The following is a 25,032-nucleotide window of genomic DNA, read 5'->3' as shown; positions in this document are numbered from 1 at the left end:
CTTTGTGAAAATCCATTATATTTTTATATTTTAAAAATTTTGAAGTTGTAGTTGAAGGAAATAACTTCATTTGCTACACTGAATACGTGCTTAGCAACATCAGGGAGCCAAGTCCGTGGAGGATCCAATTAGCCCGCAATAGACACTTAACTGGCCAATGAGAGAAGAGTTAGGTGGCCAAAACTGGATATGAGTATTGCATGAATACCCTGTCCTGATATCGGCCCAGAAGATGGGAACTGGCTCAGTTGCTGAAGTGTCGGCAGCCAAGTCAACATTGCCCCGATGGGAAGCCCAAAAAGCCTTCCAAGATGCCTTAATCTATTTAGTACATTGCAAGTAATAGAGGTCAGATGAAAATTTAAATGATTACCCAGCTTATTAGCTGGAAAAAGTTTTTTTGGCTGTGATATTCTATACTGACTGAACTAGTTCCTTTGGTCCATATTTTTGGACTTCTGTTTACAGTAGAGTCTGTATGGTAATTTTCTCCAGTTTCTTTTTGCGGCTGCAAAGATTTTCAACATTTACATGTCATCAAATGGAGACTATTGCCTGAGTCTCCCCCAATGATGATGAGCAAATGTTGAAACTCATTGTGGTTATCAATTCATCTGTGAAATTACTATTAGCTCTATCATTACATCATGAGGACATGCCTTTTCTTTTAATTTACTGACATTAATGCTACTGAAATGAAAGCCATTGGAGGAATAGCACACAGTTTTTTTTCTTCAAGAGGATGATGGATTGTGGCAGCCGTGTCTATTCCTTGAGTCAATAGTAGTGATTTTGACACCTTTTCGTAATTGTGTGCCATGTTGTGTTTATAACTTTGTGCTCCATATTTTTTTATATTCCCATGGTTTTCATGGGAATATAAAAAAATATGGAGCCATTTGCGCAAAATTTTCCATGAAAGTAATTTCATACCTAGTGGTGACATTATTTCGCAGCACTTCAGTCTTTCAATTTTTCTTTCAACAACTCCCTTAAATAAGGATGATTGTTGCTGGCATTCGTCTTATCTTTTGGGAAATTTACCAGCATCAAATGTCTCCGTGCGATGTTAGATAGCTGCTGAAACTCAAGTCGTAGGTCAAGGCTGTAGTTAGAAAAAATTGTTTGAGGGTATATTTGGGGAAGGGATACATTTTAGGACAAGGTCACTAGGAGAGGGTACCCGGGATCGTATCTCCCACACATTTTTAGAAGGCCTTTCACCTCTAGATCTCCCCGCTTGCTACTGCCCTGTCATTGTAGATAAATTCAATGGTTCAACACTCATCTTTGTAAAAATTCTTTCTATTGAATTGAAAAAGATTTGGTATTTTTTTCCATGGATTTTATTCCTACATCCACTGGTTTCGTTGCATAAGAGACATTACTTCCATTAGACTCTGTTCATTTTTTCTTTGGCGGGTGGGCTGGTGTGGCCAAAGCAAGTGGAGATGAGGGGAGGGAAAGTTTCTCGACTCGTGACTTTGCCTTTGCCAATCAGCAAACAGTAGGCGTGGCTTTAGTGAGTCGCTCTCAGACCTACGCCGAGTGAACATAGTGAATCTGCTCGTGGAGCAGTGTTGCCAAACCTCACGCATTCTCCTTGTATGTGATGCCTTTCACCAACGGTGCCTCATTCAAGGTGGAAGCTGACAATGTAATGGGCTTCTGTGAAAGGATTATCTGCAATACCTTCCAAATTAGCAGGTACATATATTCTCTTGGCACCGGGGCCAAAATACCTGTGGCCACCCATGACTCAGACGTTTTCAGTGACAAACTAGGGCTGACATGTACATTTGGCAACGTTAACTTCCCTCCTCTCTCTCTTTGTAATACCCCTCCCCCATTAGCGAAGCCCTCCGAGAGTGTCCAGGTTCTCACGAAAGCTCACCCGCAAGCATAAAGTGAACAGATTATAGGTCATAACTACTACTGTAAGGAAATGATTAATTTCTTTACCACTTTGTTTTAAGCCCCCAAAGCACTCTATTCCTATTCAATCAATTGTCCTTCCCATAACAACATATTGCTCCCCAATTCCGCTCATGTCAGCCCAGATTTACTTCAAATCCTTTGATTGCATCCCTCACTCTTTTGCCTAACAGTCAGATGTCGAGTCCACCACTGTCTTCTCTTTCTTTATCTACCTCCTTAATCTTAGAATTCAAATTGATTTGAAACTAATGGACAATACCTTAAACTTGACTACTGACTGCACGGAATGGCTACCTCTGTTCAACTTTAAGATACATACATACCAACCTGATCCACCCGCCTGCATTCCCTACTTATTCTGTCCATTCCTTTGGATATCTCTCGCCAAGTGCTCACCTCTATATCACATTTCCTCACACGAAATTTATTCCTTCACTCTGTGGATCCATTTCTTTTGTCACATAACAATGTCACCACCCAAGGCTATGTTCCTTCTGTCAGCAAATTGATTATTTTCTTTCTCCTTTGGTTTCTTTGTTGTTGATTTTTATGTTGTTATTGAATTTTGTCCTATTTCATGTTTTTTCTCATGTTTCACTGTGGGTTGGCACTACTGCTGTACGTGAAGAATGTTTTTAATTAATTAGTAGTGTAACTGATAGGTGTAGAAAAAAATCTGGGGAACAAAGTACCAAATCTTTTATAACTAATTGATTGTCATAGCAGAAAGTCCATTTCGTTTATTTTCCTGCAGATGTTGATGAATGGTTAGTGCCATTTTGTTGATCTGAGTGAGTTTTTTTAGTTAGAAATTGACGCTTTTGCTCGACTGTGAGCCATGTTGTGTGTTTTTAATTCTGTGCTGCTCAGTCGGGGAGAAGTGGGAAGAGTAGGCGGGACGAGGAGGAAGACGACGGCGATGAAGAGGACGAAGAAGAAGAGGAGGACTGTGACGACGAGGAGACGGACGAGGAAGACGAGGACGACTTTGCAGAGGAGCGGCCACCACCGCCACGCGCCAAAGACGTAAGTAAAAGTGTCAGTACGCATCGTGAGGCCAACGTCGGTCCGGCGGTGGCTCCTCCGGCAGTCCCACCACCCAGCTCGGGGCCGCCTCCTCACTGTTTCGTCCGAGGAGGAAGTTACGGGGGTAGAGGGGCCGCCCCCCCATTCCCACCTCCCCACGGCCTCATCCCACGCTCCCTCAACCAGCAGCCCCCGTCGTGCTTTCGCTTTGGCGAGAGGAGGCTGGTGTTCGGGGGGACGTACCCCATCGACATGCCCTGTCCCCCGCACCCAAAGACGTACGAGATTGACGCCCCGATTGTGAGCAAGGGGAGGAGAGGTCACCACCGCCACCACTCAAGGAAGTTTGTCGATGGCGAGGGGTGGAGGACAGAGAAACAAGGGAAGGCGTCGAAGTCGGCGAGTGGTGTGGCCGACGTCCCCGGTTGGTGCGTCAATGGTGCAGGGGGGGGCGTTCGGCTGGATGCGGGTGGTGGCATTATCTGTGATGGCAAGGGCAAGGAGGCGAGGCACCGCGGTGTGAGGTCTGTGCCGGTGAGAAATATGTCGGGCATGCTGGAAAGTGGCGTGTGAGTAAGGTGAGAAGATGTGAAAACGATGGATTGTCGGATAGAAATTGATGAGTTGACTTGTTGACCAACATGCTTTCTCCCTCCCTCATGTGTACTCTCTCTCTCGTTGCTTGTCTGTTCCTCCTCATGTTCTGCACTGGACTAGGTGCTCTCATTTTGTAATTACAGCTCTGTTGAAAGTTTGTGGCACCTGCTGGGAAATTCAGTTTTGTCTCGGGACATGTGTATTTTGAGGTGCTGCTGCTGGGTGGGTGAAAGAGACCTTTCTAAAACAATTGTTGGCTTCTCCGGCAAAGAATGTTTGTAAAAATTTTCCCGGGTTAGGCTGTTGATGGCCTATGTTTTCACTAGTGGCTCCCCCATTGTCGTTGATGCCGTAACAGCTTAAATTAAAGAATGAGTACTTTTGCAAATCAGAAAATGTATGAAGCTAGTCAGAGTTTCACAGAGTAAAAATGTAAAGGTATCTTTAATACATTTTTTGTGTTTTAATTGATTAATTTAACTCATAAATGATAAGGATTTCACATAATGATGGCAAATAAATCATTCTCACTTAAAACTATGTAAACGGCTGTGGCAAACTTCTCATCACAGGGATTGAAATAAAACAACTAGACAATAGAAATTGTGATCAGATAATTAAACTATGCTCACTTTTTCAAAAGGAGAGTGAGTTGGATGAAAAACAACCGGGGACATCAAAGCAATAGTCTTTTGAATTTTACCAGTAAAGGGTATGAATGCAGATACAATAACAAAGTAGGTGTTAAAATCTCATCACTTCTGAAACTGAAGTCAAAATCCAAAGTAGGTAATTAATTGTTCGAGCCATTGCAATGCTGTCTTAAATTACAAAAAAATATTTTATTATGATTATTATAATTATTTTCGTATATTAAAATTATGATGATAACCAATGAATCAATCAGCCCGTCTAAACATTGATCTTCATCAACTTAACCCGGCATCAAACCCGAAAAAAATTCACAAAAAAGTGACCATTGTCATTCACATCTCAACGTTTGAGACATTCATTGAGAACGCTTGCACTCACTGCTGACCACCTGGCATTTGCATCCTTAACATGAGCTGTTTAAAAATACCCCTATTATGGGTTGGCAACCAAAAAATTCTGCCTTCCCTGATGAACAACCTCCCTCGTGACCTCACTCTCCCCTCTTCTCCTAGTGGTTTAAATGAGCATTTAAGTGCCAGCAACGTTCAACAGAGCTGCACCTCTTACATGTAGCAACTTGTGTTTCATGATGCAATGATTGATTCATTAGCATTTTCTATGCCTTGACCTTTTTTGATGCAGCCACATGAAATGATGACACACTGTTCCATGTGATCAAGTGACCACGGTTTTTTAGTCATAGTATTAAAGTCCTAACATTCATTTAAACTGTTCTCTTTGCTACAAAGTGTCATGAAGAGAAGAAACACTTGTAGATTTGATGTTCACTAATAATTGTTGCACATGGTTCAGTGATGATGAATATTTTTTTGTTGAGGGATAATTAAAATCTTGCTTCAGCCCAATGGCTCAGTTTAGTTTCAATCAATAATTGATTAATCCTTTAAAGGAGCACTGCCACAATAAAAGTTAGATGTTGATGATTTTTCTCTCTAATTCTGACTTGAAGTTTAGTTTTTATTTATGAAAGTGTGCATTTAGTTTGAAGTGGAACTTAGCTAAAAAAAATGTCCAAAAATTCCTCTATTTTTCACAATGAAAGCTAATCACAAACTAGTTTTAAGAAAAATTGACAGATGTGCTTTAAAAAGTAGCTGTGGAATGATATTATATTGTTTGTTGAATGTAAAGTAATGAAATAAATTGCTTGATAATTCATTTTGTTTAACTGAATCTAAGTACTGAATTCTCATTTTGACTTACTGTCCAAGATTTGGTGAACTAGATTTTTTCTTTCATTTCGTGCTAGAGCAACATGCATGAACTAATCAGAAAAGGATTTTAGATAAAATCATCAAAATTTTAGGTCTTCATTTTTGAGTAGTATAATTGAATTCATCTACATTCATTATTGATTTAGTTATGACCTTACCTGTATTTGTCCTTATTATATTGCAAAACTTGGCTTTCAACGGTCGGTACTATTTCTCTTGAACTTCAATTCATCACTATATAAAGCTCAGTTGGTTCCTGGGGAAGAAATCATTGAAGAAAACTCATGCCATTAGTGTGTATAGTTTGCCCCTTTTTGGCTGGCCTAGGGATGGAAAAGTGCAGTGTACATTTTGTGCATATCCTACCCACTTTTAGGATATGTACTAAAAATTCGTGGAGGAATGTCTCTGTACATTAATATCAGATTTAAAGCATAAGTCCTCGGATCGATAAATGATGCTTTGCAAAAAAAGAAAACAATTTCTATCCAATGCCTTAGTGAAAATTTCAAATGGAAGAGGTCTTCTGGGAGGCCAAGTGACTTTCAGAGAGAGAGGAATGGGATCACCCTCTTTGAAAAGCTGCTGATTGAATATCCGTACCATTGCTGGCATTCTTCCTCTCTAACCGTATCTCTATTGTCTATTTTGTTAATTGGTCCAAAAATTGGTTGAATCGTGGCTGTAGGAATAGCATTGAAAAGAAATCGGATTTCTCCAGAGATGACAGAGTCTCCACTGGTCGACGGTCCTCTGCTCCAACAATCAGGGCCTGACCAATCCCATCCATCCGAAATCCAATTTTCAATGTTCAATCATAATTGGCACGTGTAGCCTAAAGAATGGGCAACGAGTTGAGTGCCCAAAATTTTCTATTTTTTAACATGATGGCTAGCCCAAGAAAAAATTATTTAAAAATGATAATTGATAAAATGCCATGATTGAAATTGTATGTTTACAAATGGATCCTCTGGTGTAGCAAGGAAATTAGCGTATGTTTCCGGAACAAATGGGGTTCGCCTTCATTGTTATATTTTGTTGGACATATCATGATTTTTATTATTTCCTTTGTTTGCTAAAAGGTGGTAAATAATTGATTTACCTCCTCTATCTATAATTTGATGATCTGGAGCCCATATGTGTATATTGTTTTATTAGGTTAGAATTCTCTCTTTTTTGTTGAAGGCTGGCAATAATTTAATTGCAATTGTGTGGATGGATTCGACCCTCAGGGTGAGCATTGTTCTCTGAGGAAAAGGTGCCCGAATCGAATGAAATTGGCTTTTTAATTTAGTCCATCCACTTGAATGGATTACAATGATTTTGTTGGTTATTGTCAAAGCGTGTGCCTATAGTTACTAGCTTCATACGTGCTGCATCTGTGTTTAATGCCTACTAGTGCCTATAACTAAGTCCCTCTGTCCTGCTTAAATTCTTTGAAAACAAAATTATAAAAAATCATATGAAAATTTAAAGCATTGTCTTCCACTAATTACTCATGCTTGGTGCATGGTTTATCTTTTGCTTATACAATAGTATTGATGAAGTCTTTTCATGTTAAGGATCGATACTAGTCATTTCTTGTATTGTATTTATGACTCCTGGAAACTATGGTTTATTAATCATGTTTTTGCCTGAAACTTTCCGCATTTGTTAAATGTCTCATTTGTTCATGCTCTCCATTTCCTTTCGTTGATTGCCTCTATCTAGTTTTCTAATTTGGCTTTCTTTCAATCCTTTCACAGCGACACTGTTTTTTGCAATTATGATATTAATGTGTCGATACAGCAGACTCCCGATTATCCGGCTGCGGTTTATCCGGGTTGCGGATTACCCGTGCACTCTCGCTCAATATTTTTTGCGATCTTTATAATAAAATAAAATCGGACGCAAAATCATCGGAATTACAGCATTAATGCTAGGATACACTGCACTTATCATTTCCATCAGAATCCCCTTCGTAAAATGGAAGCGATAGCGCACTTGCTGCATTCACGGGAGCACCGTGTTCCTGTTTTCCAAGCCTCGCAGTGCACGACTGTGCTCCGTTGAAAAGATCGCGAACTGGTGAAGAAAGCTCTCATTGAGTCTGGGAAGCACTCTAAAATAACAGAATAACTGCATAAATAGTAATATATTGTTTGTTTTAGGTAAATTATGAATATGACAAGACATTGAAGTGAAAGTTTGTGTTATCCGTGTTTTCCGATTATTCGTGCCGTCTCATTAGCCCATCATTAATTAGCCCACTAGGATATTTGGGAGTGTGCTGTATTTCGAGCCTGTCGCATGAATGGCGGGGATATATACACGAATTGTCTTGAGAAAAAAATTCCCTGGGAATCCAACCACTGACCTTTGGCTTTCCAGGCCACAATTGGGAGGTACAATTTAACCATGAGGATTCAGGAACTTGGATAGTATAATGGTCTGCGCAGTGGCCCGAAAAGCCAAAGGTCTGTTGTTCGAATCCCTGTTGAGGGAAATTTTTTTCTCATGGCAATTCATGTATTTTAAATTTAATGTTTCATTTTACCTTAACAACTATACCACATATTTGCATTGTTAAATTAATTTGCTGTCCCTCTCTGGTTGATCATGGAGTTTAAAGGAAATTATTTTTCTATGTTTGCAGTAAATTTAAATTATGTGGCAGATGGCAAAAGTTTTAAAATCTCCTTTGTTCTTTGTCCCTGTGGAAAGATTAAAATCTTGTGCTTTAGGCTTAATTGGGTGTATTTTATTGCAAATGTGTGATGTTTATCTTTGTAACTTGTGAGAAAAGCAATGTTGTGCATGATTCAATGTGTTCGTTCAACTGTGGGTAACATTTTTGGACATACAGTCCAAAACTTTTTCCCACAATATGCTTAGTTCAATATCATGTTTGTACATTACATTACTGCATTATGTACACTGTACATATTTTGAAAACTGAAGCTAAGTTTTTTACTCCCATACCAATGTCATATCATGTACTTCTATTTTAAATTCTTCTATGTTGAGTTTATTTTTCATTGCTATCAATTTAGAGTTGATGAATTAAACTTTTTAACACGTTAAAATCATTGATGTTTCTGAATTGCTTTAACAGAAACCAGCAGAAGCAATATTCATCAACCGTGTTAGCTGTGTTTCCCATAACCATGCTGTCAAATAAATTATCAATGTTGCCGTAATCTGAGGCTGCCACAATATTCAGAAGGCCTGTTTAGGTGTTTGTAGGCATCTTTATCATTAGAGCCTGCATGTGCCATCGTCACCCTTTTTAGAACAACATGACAGGCTGAAATCCGCATGGTTACACCTACCAACAGTATGAAGAACAGCTTATCCCCACTCAAGTAACCTCTATGATTAAAACCGTCTTGAGTTGGCCCACAATGTCTACATGGAAAAGACTGGGACCATGAAACTTGTTAAAAAGTAATGAAAATTTTGAAGCGTGATATATATGCTACCGCTAACGACACAACCTCAGTCTCGTGTGCCACCGTGTGGACTTGAGCTGTCAACAAATCGCTCTGTAAACATTCATGTACAACAACTTGCTGTCTGACATTCACTTATGATATCCAGTTTTTAATGAGTACTAGCATCAATAATGGATGTTCCTCTGTCACTTGTTTAACTTAAAAGTATTCTAATTTTGATGGTGATTTATTATGTTTGGGGTTCATATCAGTCGAGGAAATCAAAATTGGGACTGGAACACTGAGCTCTAAACAATGGAATGGTGGTCGCTGTGCAAGGGAGCAGTTGAAGCCAGGCTGAAGCGTGGTCCAACGCTCCAAACATGGCAGACTCCCGTGTATTTTTAAATGAGAAAATGTACTAAGTTTGATTTGATGTAGTAGTGCATATTGAGGTGAAAAAAACTGTCGTCTGGGATCCGAGGAATTTACCTTCCAAGTTGCAATCTCATCTTAAAATATAGCAGCTGAGAAAAATTTCAAATATGCACGACTTCCCACGAGGTATTTAAATGGAGTGCAATTTTAGAGGTCCTTCTCAATATGGCCTGAAGCGCAATTTCTTGGATTCAATTGGTGAGGGTGATCCAACATTCTATTGTTTATAGTTTAGTGGGCTGGAGGTCATGGAAATCTCTGGGAAATTTGATGAAAAAACTGTAGGGGCTCAGCAAAAAGATAAAAATCGTGACTGAAAGCTAGGAGGGGTGAGGTGGGCATTTTAATCTTCACCCTGACAGCATGACGAGGGGTGGTACATATCAACTTGGCATTACAGGACTGTAATTCCACTCTGCTACTTGACTTTATTTCACAATGTTCCTTGCTGCATTCTTCCGTAAAATTTCGGACACACAAGTGCTTTTTCATTTTTATAACGTCAGGGAAATCATAATAAAATTAAATAAAAAAATTGAGAGTGTAGATTAGGGAATCGTCATGTAAATTGAATATGGAAGGTTGATATGAACGGTGGAATTAGCTTGTTAAGCATTTGGGATCAGTTTGTTTTAATTTTCAGTGGTATTGCACCATGTTTGGTGAACCATGCATTGGCATTATAATAATAATAATCATGTTTTCGTCCAAAGATTGGTTTTGCATATAAATGTAGGACACGTCAAGACTATATTAATGTATACACTTACAGCTGCATAAATTCATCTGCTGAGTAGAAAAGATTCCTTTAAAATATTAAATCTGTTCACCTTTGAATACATTGATTGATTCATATTTCTTTATTACAATGGGCAGCTTATTGGAGGGTGTAAGATCCATATTTTTTGCCCAAGTGCAGCATGGCTAATTCTGACATACATTTGGAGCAGAGTTGTTGCACTACTGTTATTGTACCTGGAATTACTATCATTCCTGTAATAGCTGCCGATATTGAGCTTGGCATGAATGATTGCAACATAGAGTTATTTGCATGGAAGAGGCAAGATGTTTAAGTTTTTTAAAAAGAGGCCAGCATGGAAAAATGAAAGGTACATTGCATCAAGCATTTTTTTATTGAGTCATCTTTTTCCAGCAGAACATGTTAAGGACATGCTTAGAGAGGCAGAATTATTGTAGTTGATTCATCAAATGAAACAGAAGAGTACCTTCTTATGGCTACTTTGAAGCTCACATTGCTTCAATTTAAGTTGGCATGAATCTGTAAATCAGTTTTTTTACTGAGTAATTGGTAATGTATTTTCTCTGTAACTCAAGTGTTTTGAGAATATCTTGGAAAATTGTTAGCTCAGTCTTGTGAATGATAAAAAAATAATTTAGAACAATAGTATGTATTTCAATATGACAATTTTTACTGTTAAATGTACCAGTCTATTCTTAAAGAATCAGTTTTACTTGCATGTGTGGTAGTTTTAAACATTGTTCAAGTACATGTGACGGTTAACTTCATTTTTGGAGAATTTGAGTGAAAATTCATTGGCAATGGCATAGGAAGCTTAATTTTTCAAGATGAATTGCTGATTATTACTGTACAAGAGCAACTGTGGCAGGAGGAACAGAATCATTGAGAAATTTTACCCTCAATCACCGATGAAAAACAGTGGCAGACTTGAGAAAGCTCTATTCATACGTAATGCACAGAGTACATTGTCATTCTTCCAAGTAAATTTCTTGTCTACAATTTTCAGGGTTTCTTCAGAATTTGATTGAAATTTTTAATTGAAATATTTGTTGTGTGGTAAATATTTTTTAATTCAGGGTTACCTTCTCTTCTAGGAGGCAAATTAGAATAATAACAGTTGTCCCTATTTATTCTTCATGACGAATGAACATATTCTCTATTTTTCTAATGAATCTGTCTTCATAAACTAGCACTGTGTCCGAATAATGTGTATAGAATTCCTTGAAAATTTCATGTCCTTTTTATTAGATGACGTAAGTAAGGCCTATGTGATAGTAGTTATTGCTAGCCTTCCTATTTTCCTCTGATATTTTTGAGTTATCTCCTACTCCTACATTGATTTTATATTATATACTTGAAATGATGGTATCCCTCTCAAAGGTTACTTACAAATATGGTAATTTGGCAGTGGTTAAATTCAGCTGAAAAATGCCATGTCAGATATTTTATTGTTAAAGTGCAATTGCAATTAAATATCAATCTCAAAGATTTTCTCCAAATTAGAAGAGCTAAGTGTGTTGAGAAATCTTCCTTTTGTGATTAATCATTGGGGAAAAAACTGTTATTCTCATTATTTTAAAATGAGCAGTATTATATGTTGCTTTTATTTTGACTCATTGTTGTTACTTTGTTCACCATTCTTTTTTAATTATCAATTGTGATAGGGTTTGACGTATGAAATATTACCACTTTTTGATCCATTGCCTGCGTCTTGTGCATTCGCTGCAATTAATTGACGGTCTTAACCCTTTCACTGATAAGTTTGTGATGTCACCAGCTTACGCTATGTGCATCACTGCTGTCAGCTACTCTGGCTTTGCGCATGGGCCTTGGATGGTTCATTTTGGTGCGAACCATGGTAAATAATTCTCTCTATGAGCTGTTCCTCCTGAAATGGTGAACGGACTGGGCCTCTAATGATGTTACCAACTGATAAAAATGGGCACCAACTCCTGTGATTTCTTGGTTTAATATTATGTATCAGAGAATGGCTGAATGTGGATTTTTTTATTCATCCATTTGTCAAAGCAGCTTTTTCTTTTTTCATATTTTATCCTTCACCTCCACTCAATTAATTCTTTTAATAAATTGCAAGTTTTAGCATGTGTGAACCACCCCATTTAATATGAGGTTATAACTCTGTTGTTTTGGATAGAAGTTACTTCATTGTAAATGTGTAATTTCAAGGAGTCCTATTCTCTTGGTAATGTTTGAATTAGCTCTTCATTTTTGGAGTGAAGGACACAGATTTACGAAGTTACAAAGTCACACATCAATCAGAAAGAACCACGCCTCTTTTTTTATTGGTACCATGGTCTATAAATTGTACTCATTAGGCTAATGCAAGATATGGAACTGTCCTTTCAATTTCTTTTTGTGTGTTGTGCAAGGGTGCGTACCTCAGTATTGCCTCTCCTCTGGTGAGGACATACTGCTCTCACTTGGCCTACCTTCTTGCGACTGCCGTCGATTCTCGTCTGACCTCAGGTTTCTTCACTCCATTGTCTAGGGATCTTTCGATTGCTCTCATCTCCTTTCCGTCTTTTCACTCGACATCCCAGCCCGCACAGCATAGAAAATGTACGCCAGCCTAAATTCCATCTGTCAATTTCTCAATAATCCTTATTTTACCGTTTACCATACAACACCCTCTCCGTCACTTCCCCTGCCCTTGACATAGGGGATTCACAAAATAGTTTCAACTATGTCTCGGGTACGGTGCCTTTCCGTCTGACTATACTCTCCTTTGCATTACCATTTCTCTTTTCTGTTATTGTTCTTTGCTATTCATGAATTCATGTATTATTATTACCTATCCAATTGAAAGGCCACAGTGCTGTTCTTTATGTTCAGTAAATACATAAATCAATAATGAAGAAATTAATATGCAATAAGAAGATGAAGCAGGTAAGTTTTAGTTCCAAGTTTAACTCTTTGGATCTGAGTGAAATACCCAATTTTGGGAGAAGTTCAGAATGCACCCTTTGTATTGAAACAATATTGGTATTGCACCATTGCTAAACTAACTTTGTTGTTTTTATGCAAGTCTTTTCATGAAACCATTATGAAGAAATGTGTAGATTTCTTACAGTACGAAGTTCTGCACCTACACTCTAACCCACAAGCCTCATCAATAGGTGTGTGATCAGAGACGTTAAGACATGTCACCCATTTACCAGTTTATATATCTATGTAGTTAATGTAATATTGAGGGAATGCTATAGTTTGGGGATAAAGTCCTTTACTGTTTAAGAGAAAAAAAAATCCTGTACCCAAACATTCGGCAAAGGACTTTGATTGCATTATTTCTGTCAGTTGGAAATTTAATGCTGTTCTGAAATGAGCTTCTAGTATTTGGCAGTTAGTAAGCTTGTAAAATATAAGTTTTAAATTCTCTGTACTCTCTGTACAATTACTTTGCTTTTGAAATTCATTTGAAGTTATCAATGCTAAACTATGGACAAAATATGTATAAAAAAATATGCTTTCTGCCGCAATGGAAAGTCCTTAAAGATAAGGACCAAGAGAAGTCACCCTCATGGCAGTGCTTGATGTTGCCACCATGGTTCAGGACTGTTTATGTTGAGAATTCCTCTCATTTACGACTGTCCACCATATCTAATGAAACATTCACCATTCCCTACTTGATACATGCAATTCTGGGGCAAATATGTCCTCAATTTGAATTGCCCTCACTCAGATCAGAAATCTTAATTCATTATAAGTACTCAGTAGATGTAATGATAAGTTATGGCTAAAAAAATGCCTATCCCATTCAGCTATTCTCTGCAAGTTCAAAATAAGAAATGTGAAAGTTGCCTTTCACTTGTCATAAGTTGATGACTACACTAATCTGGATTTATTCTTGTGGGATGCTCTTAATACCCCACTAAATATTTGATTGTATCATTTTTTTAAGTCTTCACGACACACACCTATCCTTTTAAGTCACTAGAATGTAATATTTTTTGGCCCAGGTGACACCTAAAGTCTCAGGCACACGTGGAACCATCACAGTAGCCTCAAAAGGGGAATATGTTTGTGTCATCTCATGCCACCAATTTTACTCCAAACCTCATTCTTTTCAGCTGCAGCTTTGAATATTAGAAATTTTGGTTACAATATAACATGTATTCTCGTATTTTGCTTTCATCTGCTGTAAAACGTTTCTTATATCATTCCCGTCGCTATCGCCCCCCCTGGCTTTACTCACGTGGGGTGTCCTGAACACCCTTGTTCTCTCTGTGCTGTAGACTCCTGGAGATTTGCTTCATTGGAGGTGAGTTTTTCTTGGTGTAATCCTGTGAAGATACGAATCGCGTTTCTATCCTTTTGTCAGTAATATGCAAGTAACCGTAATCAAAACTTGTGCACAAGTAATACCAGGTTAAAAGTTTTGCATATAGTCGTCAGGGAGAATCTGTCATGAAATTATGAAAACAGCGACCGGATATAGGAGGCCGAAGCACAAGGCCCAGGAGTGGCTGGGAAGCAGTGACTTGATCCGCATGAGCTTGTGACATCATCAACTTTTCTGCAGAAGTGTCGAGGCTTTTGATTTTTCGTCACAAATAGCTTAAGAATTAAGCAACGGATAAAAAAATTGAAAGAAATGTGTCTTTTTAAAACTGCATTACATTTGAGAAAAAAATTGTGAGCAAGCCTTTTCAAAATTGACTCTACTGACTATTTTGAAATGACAAGGCTACACAGAAATCACAATTCTTTGCACAGTTATAGTACATATTTTAGTTAATTCCTAGAAGTCTCTTTGAGAGGGAAGAATGGTAATTTAGATTTTGTAGTAATGTAATGCATCGGAGAGTGGAAGTCCTCACTACTTCCCATTTTTTAACTTAATACTCTCGTTGTGATTAAAGAAGAGCAAACCTCTTTGACATGTAGTATACAGTGAGGATCATTGTTGCTGAATGAGTTAATCATTCGGCTGCTGATTTAAAGGTTCTGGGTTCAAATCTAGGGGAAGCCTTTGAAAATCCCCATCGGAAAGTCCGGTAAAAAATGTCTTTTTGTCATATTTGGAGAACCATGCAGTCATGGAATTCCTACAGTAGATTCGAATTGCTTGACTGAAGCAAATTTGAGCTAGGTCCTGCTAGGTAATCTGTCATGATGTGGGGTATATCGCAATCCTGCCACATGAATGGCTGTGAAGTTAATAAAATTGCCATGTCACAAAATTCCCCTTGACTGGGAATCAAACCACAGACGTGCTTGGCTTTCCATACCATTGGGTGTACCATTGAGGGCAATTAATTGTCATTATGTGGTTGATTATGCAAGTATTTAAAGTACTCGGCATGGACTTTGAGAGTTCTCTCTGTTGTTCCTTTCAATTTTGCATAACTTTTTTGCAATAATCTTTATTTTGTAACTGTATTTACGTTGATACTAATCAGGGGCAGATCCAGGAGGTTGTTCTGGGGGGGGGGGGAGGAGGGGGAAGGGTGCACAAGGATGCCTCATAATACAAAATGAACGCAATGATAATCAGACCGTATTAAAAATCTTGCACATTTTTCAGGGGTCTTGGGAGGGGGGGGGGCAATTTCTTAAATTTCTTTCTTAAAATTACAAATATACATGACTCGAAGAGAATTTCTGTACAATTAGAGGTTTTTTTTATATCCTATTTGTTGAACATGTACGGTACTTTGTGCCCCCCCCCCCTCTCAGATCTGCCTATGATACAGGTATCTTGTAAATGGTTGTTTGCTTCCCTTTCATCTGCATTGCTAAGTGAGATAGCAAAGTAGGAGAGAATATCATGGAGCTGGCAATGTAGGATGAGATTTCCAGAACAATTTGGATGCAAATTATCAGCCAATTATCTTAAAGATTAACAGATTGAAAGATGACTTGATTTATTGGCAATATCCCTTTTCGATGTGTGCATCATTCCGTGTAGTGATGATATTATTGCTCTGCTTGGTGACAGCTTTCTGGTAATATGAAAGTTTAAGGCCACATGTGTGGATTCTCCTCATATAATTATTTAAGTGTAGATGAATAATGAATAACGTTTTGTCATTGATGGAGGAAAAAAGACAAAAATAATACTCTCTCATGAAAAACCTCAGTGGTGCTTATCTTTGAATATATTCTCATTTCTCTGGATTATGCTACAGTTTAATTGTAATTTATACAGAGTATCCTCTAGTAACTGGATAGCTTCCTGTTGTTTATTAATTCATCATTACTTTTCTGCCACTTCTCTATTGGAGAAATTTTACACTGTTAGTGAAAATTTGGCAAATACATAACATTCCCCTGCTTCTGCATTTAATTGTGTGAGATGAAAAAAGGTATCTTGTAGGATTAATTTTTGGTAAACTTGCAGGTAGAAAGAATCTATGACAGACATTAGACAGAAGTGCTTTAAATTTGTTGAATAAAAATATTTGATGAATTTTTTCGTAAAATTTTTAAAGACTCAATGTGTAATTATCAATTTCTGCAACTAATGGACTGTATAGTTGAGCAAAAATCTTGAAAGTTATCTCAAATGACTGATGAGGCTTAGGTTTGCTTTAATATGCATATAATCCAGTGCGAATCTTGTTAAATTTGAATGACTAGGTCCATGTCTGGAATGTTAATTACTATTTCCATTAGTGGAATCTTTTCATCATGATTAATTTTTCTTTCTTAAAATTACAAATATAAATGACTCGAAGAGAATTTCTGTACAATTAGAGGTTTTTTTTATATCCTATTTGTTGAACATGTACGGTACTTTGTTTTCGTTTACTACATGCTTTTTTGCCTGGTTGTGGTTCTTAGTTTAGCTTGTTGTGATTGAGCATGTTATATTTTTTTACTCAATCATTTTTGTTGGCATCCATAACCTAAATTTTACATTTTCCAATGGACCAAAGGTGTCAATAACACTTGGAGAAATGTGAGTTATTTGTTACTGTTGGTGAAACCAGTTGGAAGATGTAAAGCTATAAAGAAGGTGAAGAATATCGAGAGGTATTTGTAAGAAATTTGGTGCCGTGCTCTAAACCTCCGTGAGTCTTTTGTTTATCCAATGATTGGTCAAAAAAATGCCCATTTTTTGTTGAAAAATTCATTATGTAACTTCACGGTATAAATTCATACTCTGGATTGATCAAATAGAACTTGAGTGATATGAGAACTATTTGTTTGCTGTTCTGTATTTTTCTATTTTGCAGGAAAATTACGTCACTTGTAATTTGTCCTGTACCACTGTAAATGGTTTTTAGCAGTTTTTTCAAAAAGTAGCAATGGATCAATCTACAGCATTCTACTCATGTTAATAGGTTGGCCACACATTTATAAAACCTGGAAATTCAGGGAATGTCAGTGTGCCAAAGAGTATCAGGGAAAGTGACGATCAGTTCTGGTGAAATCGTATGTTTTCTACATAACCATAAGTGATCATGCTGCAATTGAGTGAATATTATGATAGTCCAATCTCCAGTCTATGAATCTCAGTTCTTTATATTATGGAATTGGTGTTTTTTATATAATGTCCTCTTAAAATTCATTTTATGGCCTCCCATTAGTGACCAAATGTCATATATTTTTTAAAAAAATTTTCAGAAGATGTCTAATAACTGAAAATCTTTTGTGCATTTTTAATGTAATTTTGCTATATAGCTCATCTCTAACAGATTTTTATTATATTTTATTATTAGTTAAGACATTAATATTCTGTAAAATGCACATGTACCATGAGACATGTCTGTGAAAATTTTAAAGTTGGCTGCAAAAGTTTGTGTTTGAGTGATTTATTATTAATTTCATGGCATGAGTATAAAATTTTGTTCTGGAAGTATCTAATCAAAAATTATATAAAATCAGGGTAGAAAGTTTGATCTTAAAAATCAAGAACCAGGTTATAAGGGGAGTGAGCTCTCCATTTTCTATTGTGTGTGTTTTTGTACAGCTCTTTTTTTTTTGTTGTTGAGATCCTTTTTGAATGTCCTGAAGGAGTTACAGCTGAGCTGGCCAGAGTTATCGCAGTGTAGGAGAAAGGAGACAGAGAACCCTGGCAACTGTGTTGCTCAGTCAATTGTTGACCGTAATTTAAAATGCACATCCTCACCTTCCCTTGCATAGGGACTCCCTCGGTCAACCCTTATACCTGTCATGAGACAGCTCTCACCGACTTGACTATCGGTCTGGCCTTCATAAAGTTTTACTGTGTTTATAATTGTGAAAGTTGTCCAGAATAGTATGTTTTGAGTGATCATTCTCATATAAATTGCATGCTATGGGTACAAAACTTATCATGTAAGTGCCCAATGAAGTATTATGTTAATGATAATTGTGGTAATAATGTTTATTTGTCTAAGGACTTCATACTTCAATAATGTAATGCACGTCAAATTGTAAAACAAGCGCATGTACATGAATATGCTTCATCATCTAAATAGTCATGCCAATAATTGTTAATGGGATCAGTCGGATGTAATCATTAGAATAATGCATCTTGGCTATCAAGTGTCTTTTGGATTGGATTTTGAAAATTTTAATGTGATTCACAGCTGCAATATATCATGGAAGTGTATTACCTACATTACCTTTGTTTCCATTTTCTTGGGTGCCATATTTGCTTAACTAAGAAACAAAGACTTAAGATTAGGAGAGTAAGCCCTCAAATTATGTAATAGTGAGTGTGTGTGTGCTTCTCTGGTTTTTGGCTGTTGAGATTCTTTTGGAAAAGCCTGAAGTGGTTAGGCATGGTCTCCACGAATTTTTAACATTCTGCTTATGTTATATATCTTCTGTCGGTGTCTCTGTGGAGGTGACGTGACTGTAATTGTGTCCTTTGAATGACCTAGGTTCCTGGGCAGCGGAGGTCGTCGTCTTCTTCCAGTGCTCCGGCTGCCAATTGGAGGGCGAGTGACAACTCCTCGCAGAAGTCCAAGAAGGATGCGTTGGACGGGAAGGGCAGCAGTGGAGCGTCAGGGGGGAGCGGATGGTTGGGCGGCCTACTCAGCAAGTTCTCCTTGCGGCCTAAGAACCAGATGAACCTCCCCGATGACAAAAACCCTTCTGTAAGATATTGTGAAGAATTTACTCTAGCTAATCATTGCGGGTATAGTGATGGAAAAATGTCGGTCGAAAAGGACTTTTAATCGAAATCAAAAGCTCGACTTTTCTACAAAAATCAAAATTTGAACCAAAAGTTTGATGAATCCAAAAAAATCGATGGTTATTTAAACAAAAGCAGTTTGTACCAAAACATGTCTATTATACATTCGAAAAGCACTCAAATTACACATTTGTGTAACAGTGAAAAATCTACTTAGAATGCATGCATGAATTATAAAAGTAAAAATTTGCAAATGCACACACATTAAAGTTTAGGAGTCACCGCTTGGAACCATTCAGCTTCACTAAAATTATTAAAAGAGATGATAAAATAAAAATACTTTGTTCTATTCCACACTTTATTTTAAATAGTACGACCCGAGTTTCTGCATTTCATGCTATCTATCACCTGCTGATAGCATGATATGCATAAACCAGGGTCGTACTATTTAAAATAAAGTCTGGAATAGAACAAAGTGTTTTTATTTTATGATGAAGCAGTTCCACAAATTAACGCTGGAGACTTCGAAAAAAGATATTAAAAGAGATGAACTGACTGAGATGCTTTCTAGGTGTGGTTTCCAATTTCACCAGCCTCAGAGAAAAGTCTTTCACATGGGATGGGTGATGTTTTCTTAGGTCAAGATCAAAGTGGAGAAGCAAAGTTTGGATCAAAACTTGAATAATATGAATTGATTTTGATTACCTCGATCTCTCGCCTGTAAAACTCTATTTTGGCCCAGTTGTACCAACTTCAGGAGATCTGATTTGATGACTTTTGCTGTTGAAGTCCACTTGTAGGCAAGGGCAGACTGAATGGGAGTGTGGGTGTAGTGATGGAGAAATGTCGTTCAAAATCGATTTTTCAATCAATTGATTTTTAATCAAAATTAAAACCTCAGTTTTTCAACAAAAATCAAAATTTGGACCAAAAGATCGATTAATCGAAAAAACTTGACTGTTCTTTTCTTTCAATACAGGTTTTACAAAAACATGTTTATAAAACATTCGAAAAACACTCAAAATACATGTTTGAGATTGAAAAAAAAATCTACTCGCAATACATGAATGAATTATTTGTAGTAAAAATTTACAAATGCATACACGTTAGAACGTAGGTTTCCGCGGCGATGGTTTGATCTCTGCATTTCTTCAGGGTTTCCTTCCGCGTGAGCAACAACAGTTTCAACCTGAAGACGGTGGCAGGATAGCCAGCGAAACTGTTGTCCACAAACAAGCTGACGCGGAAGAAAACCCTGAAGAAATGCAGAGATCAAATGCGTGCACGTTAAGGGGATAGGATACTTCGGGAGAACTCCGCTGCAACGGTCGCTGGCATTTAGTTCCGAAAGCGACCGCTGCGTTTGAATTGGAGGGGAAGTTGACTGGGTGGAAGGGGGACTCGAGAGCGAAGAAAAATTCATGGTTGGGGAGAGGGACTGAACTCCCCTTCTGCGGTGTCAGATTTCGGTCCGCTGGCGGTCGGGATCTCGGATAACCTATGCAGACCCCACGGAGTTGTTTGTGTTGCAAAAAAACTCTTGAGGCCCAAAAAACTCTTTTTGTGTTTTTTGAGTTACTTTAGTTGATCAGGCCTTCAGTCGGTCTCTTTTTCTCTGGATAGTTCCCGCATTGAATTCCGCTCGCTTTCTTCACGGTATCCCATTTCTATTCATCCTGTACCTCAATGAATGCATCGTAAATAAGATTGCAGTTTATAATTTATAATATAAAAATAAAATATACCGTATGACATGACTTATTCCACGCCGGTAACCAATATTGCACAATATAATTAATCGAAACGAGAACACGAGAAATCGTGTATCTTTTTCGTTAATTGTAGTTTCATTTTTCTCTCTACCGTTTGTTGTTGCAATCCTTCACAAAATCCACGTTTATATTACTTCAATACTCCGTTTTATTGAGCACTTCAATTATAATTTTTTCCTATGATGGCAACGACAGCATAATTTTTAGTACAGCTGGGAGGAATCCTAAATTACCTCTATTTCGAAAGCTTCAACTCCAAGTATGAAAGGTGAAAGTATGTCTTAAAATTCGAATATTTTTACAAATGGTCTATTTCATATGATACATATACGTGTTTATGATTACATTTATAAAAATTCATACACAGTTATTAAATCTCAACTCCCCTGGGATCATGCAAAATTAATTTTTTCTTAACTTTGAAGTCTGTAGCGCTGTAAGCGGCACTGAAGCTGAGGAGTCATGATATCCTCATTTTTTTATCTTACTCGTTTGAAAATGCCCGGAGAAAATTAATGTCGCGCCGCAGCACGAAAAATTTCGACTCGGTTCACAATTGGTGAAGGGTATTCAGAGGTGGAATTAGTAACTTCATGTATTGCGATCTCATTACCCTGTAAGAATCCCATCTCTAAAGGCCGTTTTACACGGTACACGGAATTGCGCAATCTGACGTACGTGCGAAGGCGCAATCAAAATTGCGTCGTGTAAAGCGGTGAATTGCTAGAACACATGCGAGAATGCGTGGATGTGAGGCGGCAAAATAGCCACTGTTTTAATTTCGTTCATGCATTCGCGCAATTCCACGCCATTTTAGAAATTAATGCAGCTCTAACCTGCGCAATTCCGTACCTCGTGTAAAACGGCCTTAAGGCTGAAGCCGGAAACTTTTGATGCGCGCGTGACTCGATAAACAATGCGGTTCACGCGGCTGAAAGCTATTAATTATTTCGATGTATGTATAGCATATTGTAAGCACTAATGGAAGTCGCACTTAAATTTGTTACAATATTAATTAATTTATAAAATTGGTCGAGAAAAGAAAAATGCGTCTTACTCAGCCATGCCATAATATATATGCGATAATCCAGGAAAAACCAGTGGCCGGGGCAGAAGGCTGCTGTTGGCCGCACCGCGATATACAGGGATAAAATATTACCATATTTAGTCTCCATGAGGCCGGTGTGCAAAGGGAAATTAAGGGTAAATAGTTGAGGGAAAGTATTGATTAAAAAACATCAACTCCGGTACAATTATTTATTGTAACCAGGTGTATTCTGGCATATTTTTGGCAACATAAAGTTCAGGTAAAACTCTTTTAATTTATCCACCATTGCTGTGGCCCAAAACTGCTTTCCCTTTGAATTCTGTCAATTATAATCCCATGAGGAGACCACACAATAAAATCGCAATGTTGTTTATCCCATATTTCCAGCTGTCCCTGTACTTGATAAAAATATCTGTTTCTCCTGCGTAACTTATATTTTTCTTCTTTCACTTCCATGAAGGTAGCTCTTTTATTTTTAACTCCTTCCTCAGGAGTAATATACCTACAATTATAGGGGCACTTGATTTCAACCAAGCCTTCACCATCAGATATTACCCCATCAGGACTAGCAGCCAAAAAAGGTAATTTGTCATCAACAAAGAGACCTGCGGGTAAAACTTTATATTTGATTGAAGACTCATATTCCCTGATGGCAGATTTTTCGTTAGCATTTTCCCAATCTGTAGCCTTGTTTCCTCTGAAGGAAGGAAACAAAATATCGTCTGCCACTTTCTCCCTAGATGTTGTGGGCCTTAAATTGCAAATACGGCCAAAGAAAGAGGCCGTCAACCTTTTCCACATTTCCGCCTGCCACGTCGCATTGAGCATTTGCTCTCGTGTTTCCCTCTCCAACTTTTCCCTTGAGGTTTTATCCATTTTTAGTGATGATAGGAAATTATTCATGGAATCTTGGCTGGCCAATGCGATGTCACTTTGTACATCAGGAACAAGCCCATAATGTTTGTCTGGTCCCTCAATTCGCAGACATTTCTTTTTTGAAGTTTCAGAGAATTCCAGTCGTCGCTTTCTTATGTACTCCCTATTCCTTTTGGAGGAAACAGAATTTTTTTGGGCATTCTCCTGGGCTCTTGCTCGTCAGTCCTTTATGAATTATGCCATGTACATCATCTTTCACATTGAAGGCTACCGATGCAATGGCACACCTAGTTTCATAGGCCCCCCTTAAACATAAATTTAACCTTTTCCCTCCTACGTACTTAGCTACATAAGAGTTGTAGGACTCCGCAAGATTGTTTGTCACGTTATATATCAAACTAGCGGAGTGATGAGATAATAGACTGTTGGCATAGGTGATATCCTCCCATATGCCGCAACTAATGAAATGAGGGACCAAGTTTTCCTCTCCTTCTTTGGGCCCTTTGCAATAGTATTTGTCACATTTATTATGGTCACCAAAAACATGATTCGATCCTTGCTCTATGTCCTTCTGTAGGAGTTTGACCCTTTCCGACCCAGCCATTTTCGCTCTGAAGGAGATTGCCCCACTCACAGCTACCCTCAATCTTTGCAAGTTATTGTTTATTGTTCTCCTGTACCCAACGGGCACTGCCCCTTTTGAATTTCTTGGCCGTCGTGCAATATCTTGCAGTCTACTGCTGTAATTTCTAAGTAGGTGGTTGACGCATTCTACTTTTTGCACTGGTAACTGCTGCCCATATGGCATTTCCCTAGACAGCCTTTGCATTATGATACTATCACCATCACCTGTAATAAAGAGGATTTCATTACTTGAGAGCGATGTTGTTTGATCGTGAATGATTTCATGATAAAAATATATTAAATATTCAAGTTTTAATATTAACTTCCAACTGAAGTATTGAAAGAAAATGAATGCATATAGCTTCTAATGAATAAATATTTTATGCACATTAGCTACGTAAGAGTTGTATGACTCTACAGGATTGTTGGTGACATTATATATTAAACTAGGGGCGTACAAAATAGGAGACGGTGAACTGCATTAAAATGCGTTTTTCAATTCTGTGAGTTTGCGTATTCAAAATTATGTTCCGAGTAATTCAACCTAACCGAATCAACAAATCCACCAAAGTCTTATTGCAATTACCTATCCGTTTTTTCCAAATGATCCTCAACTCTGAGAAGGCAATTGTCTACGTCTGATTGCTCAGCTCGTCGATATTCATCCTGTTCATTAGGGTCCATTTCTCCACCATGCCAATTGCTGCATCCAGGCCAATGGCGGATACAGATGGGGGGCGCAGGGGGCGCGCGCCCCCCCCTTGCGGGTCCGCCCGTATTGCCGAACATTGCAAAACCACAATTGCAACTTTTTCATATCATAAGGTGGCATTATCTTTTACATGTTTACAATCATTTTAAATAAAATTTTCTTATACTTTGGCTGTGACTTGACTGTGATCTTTTATTACGATAAAAGTAAAGACAACTCAAGATATGTTGCGCCCCCCCCCTTGAGTTTTTTCTGTATCCACCCCTGATCCAGGCTGAGGTGATGATGGCCTAAGGGGAAAAACGAATTATGAGAAAACGTATTTGCTGACGGTGATATAATTTACACGATAATTATAATTAGCAATTAGCGCTCCATTGAATATGTCTGAACTATTATCAACTAAATCGTAGGTATAAGATTTAATGTAATTATTTTGCAGCAATATTTACCTTTCCACTACACCTGTTCCGGAACCCAATGGCGATGATTCTTCGGAATGAACGCTTCCGGTTTCAACTGCTACAAAATAAATGTGTAATAAGGCTTCAGGCAAAGGAGGGAATTTTTGTTCTCGTTATTTTTCTTGAAGCTCAAATAATTGGTACACTATTAATACAAGAGAGTCGTTTTTTAAACGCAAAATGAATTAAATTTCATTGTGAAATTACCTGCTTCCTAAGGTTTTGGAGGGTGATATTTCCTCTTCTTCGGCTGATAACACTTACGATATCTCCACTTCAGGTAAGGAGTTGGTTTTTCCATAATCTGCTGTCCACAATCAATCTCGACACTGACCCGTCGAAAAACACAGGTGTATCTTGCTCTCGTAGCACGCTTGAACTCTCCAG

The 25,032-nt window shown here is 37.9% G+C and overlaps 1 protein-coding gene across 1 annotated transcript in view; it reads left to right on the top strand.

Moving 5' to 3' along the window:
* The window catches only part of LOC124169839, a 135,269-nt gene that overhangs the window by 79,937 nt on the left and 30,300 nt on the right, over positions 1-25,032 (top strand). The window contains 2 exon segments of the mRNA XM_046548626.1: positions 2,809-2,964; positions 18,896-19,111. Of these exon segments, the coding sequence (XP_046404582.1) occupies positions 2,809-2,964; positions 18,896-19,111 (372 nt within the window).

This window comes from Ischnura elegans, chromosome 12, assembly GCF_921293095.1.
Source record: "Ischnura elegans chromosome 12, ioIscEleg1.1, whole genome shotgun sequence".
Classification (NCBI taxonomy): domain Eukaryota; kingdom Metazoa; phylum Arthropoda; class Insecta; order Odonata; family Coenagrionidae; genus Ischnura; species Ischnura elegans.
Note: the sequence above shows the minus strand (reverse complement) of the source record. Positions and strands in the feature narration are given on the sequence as shown.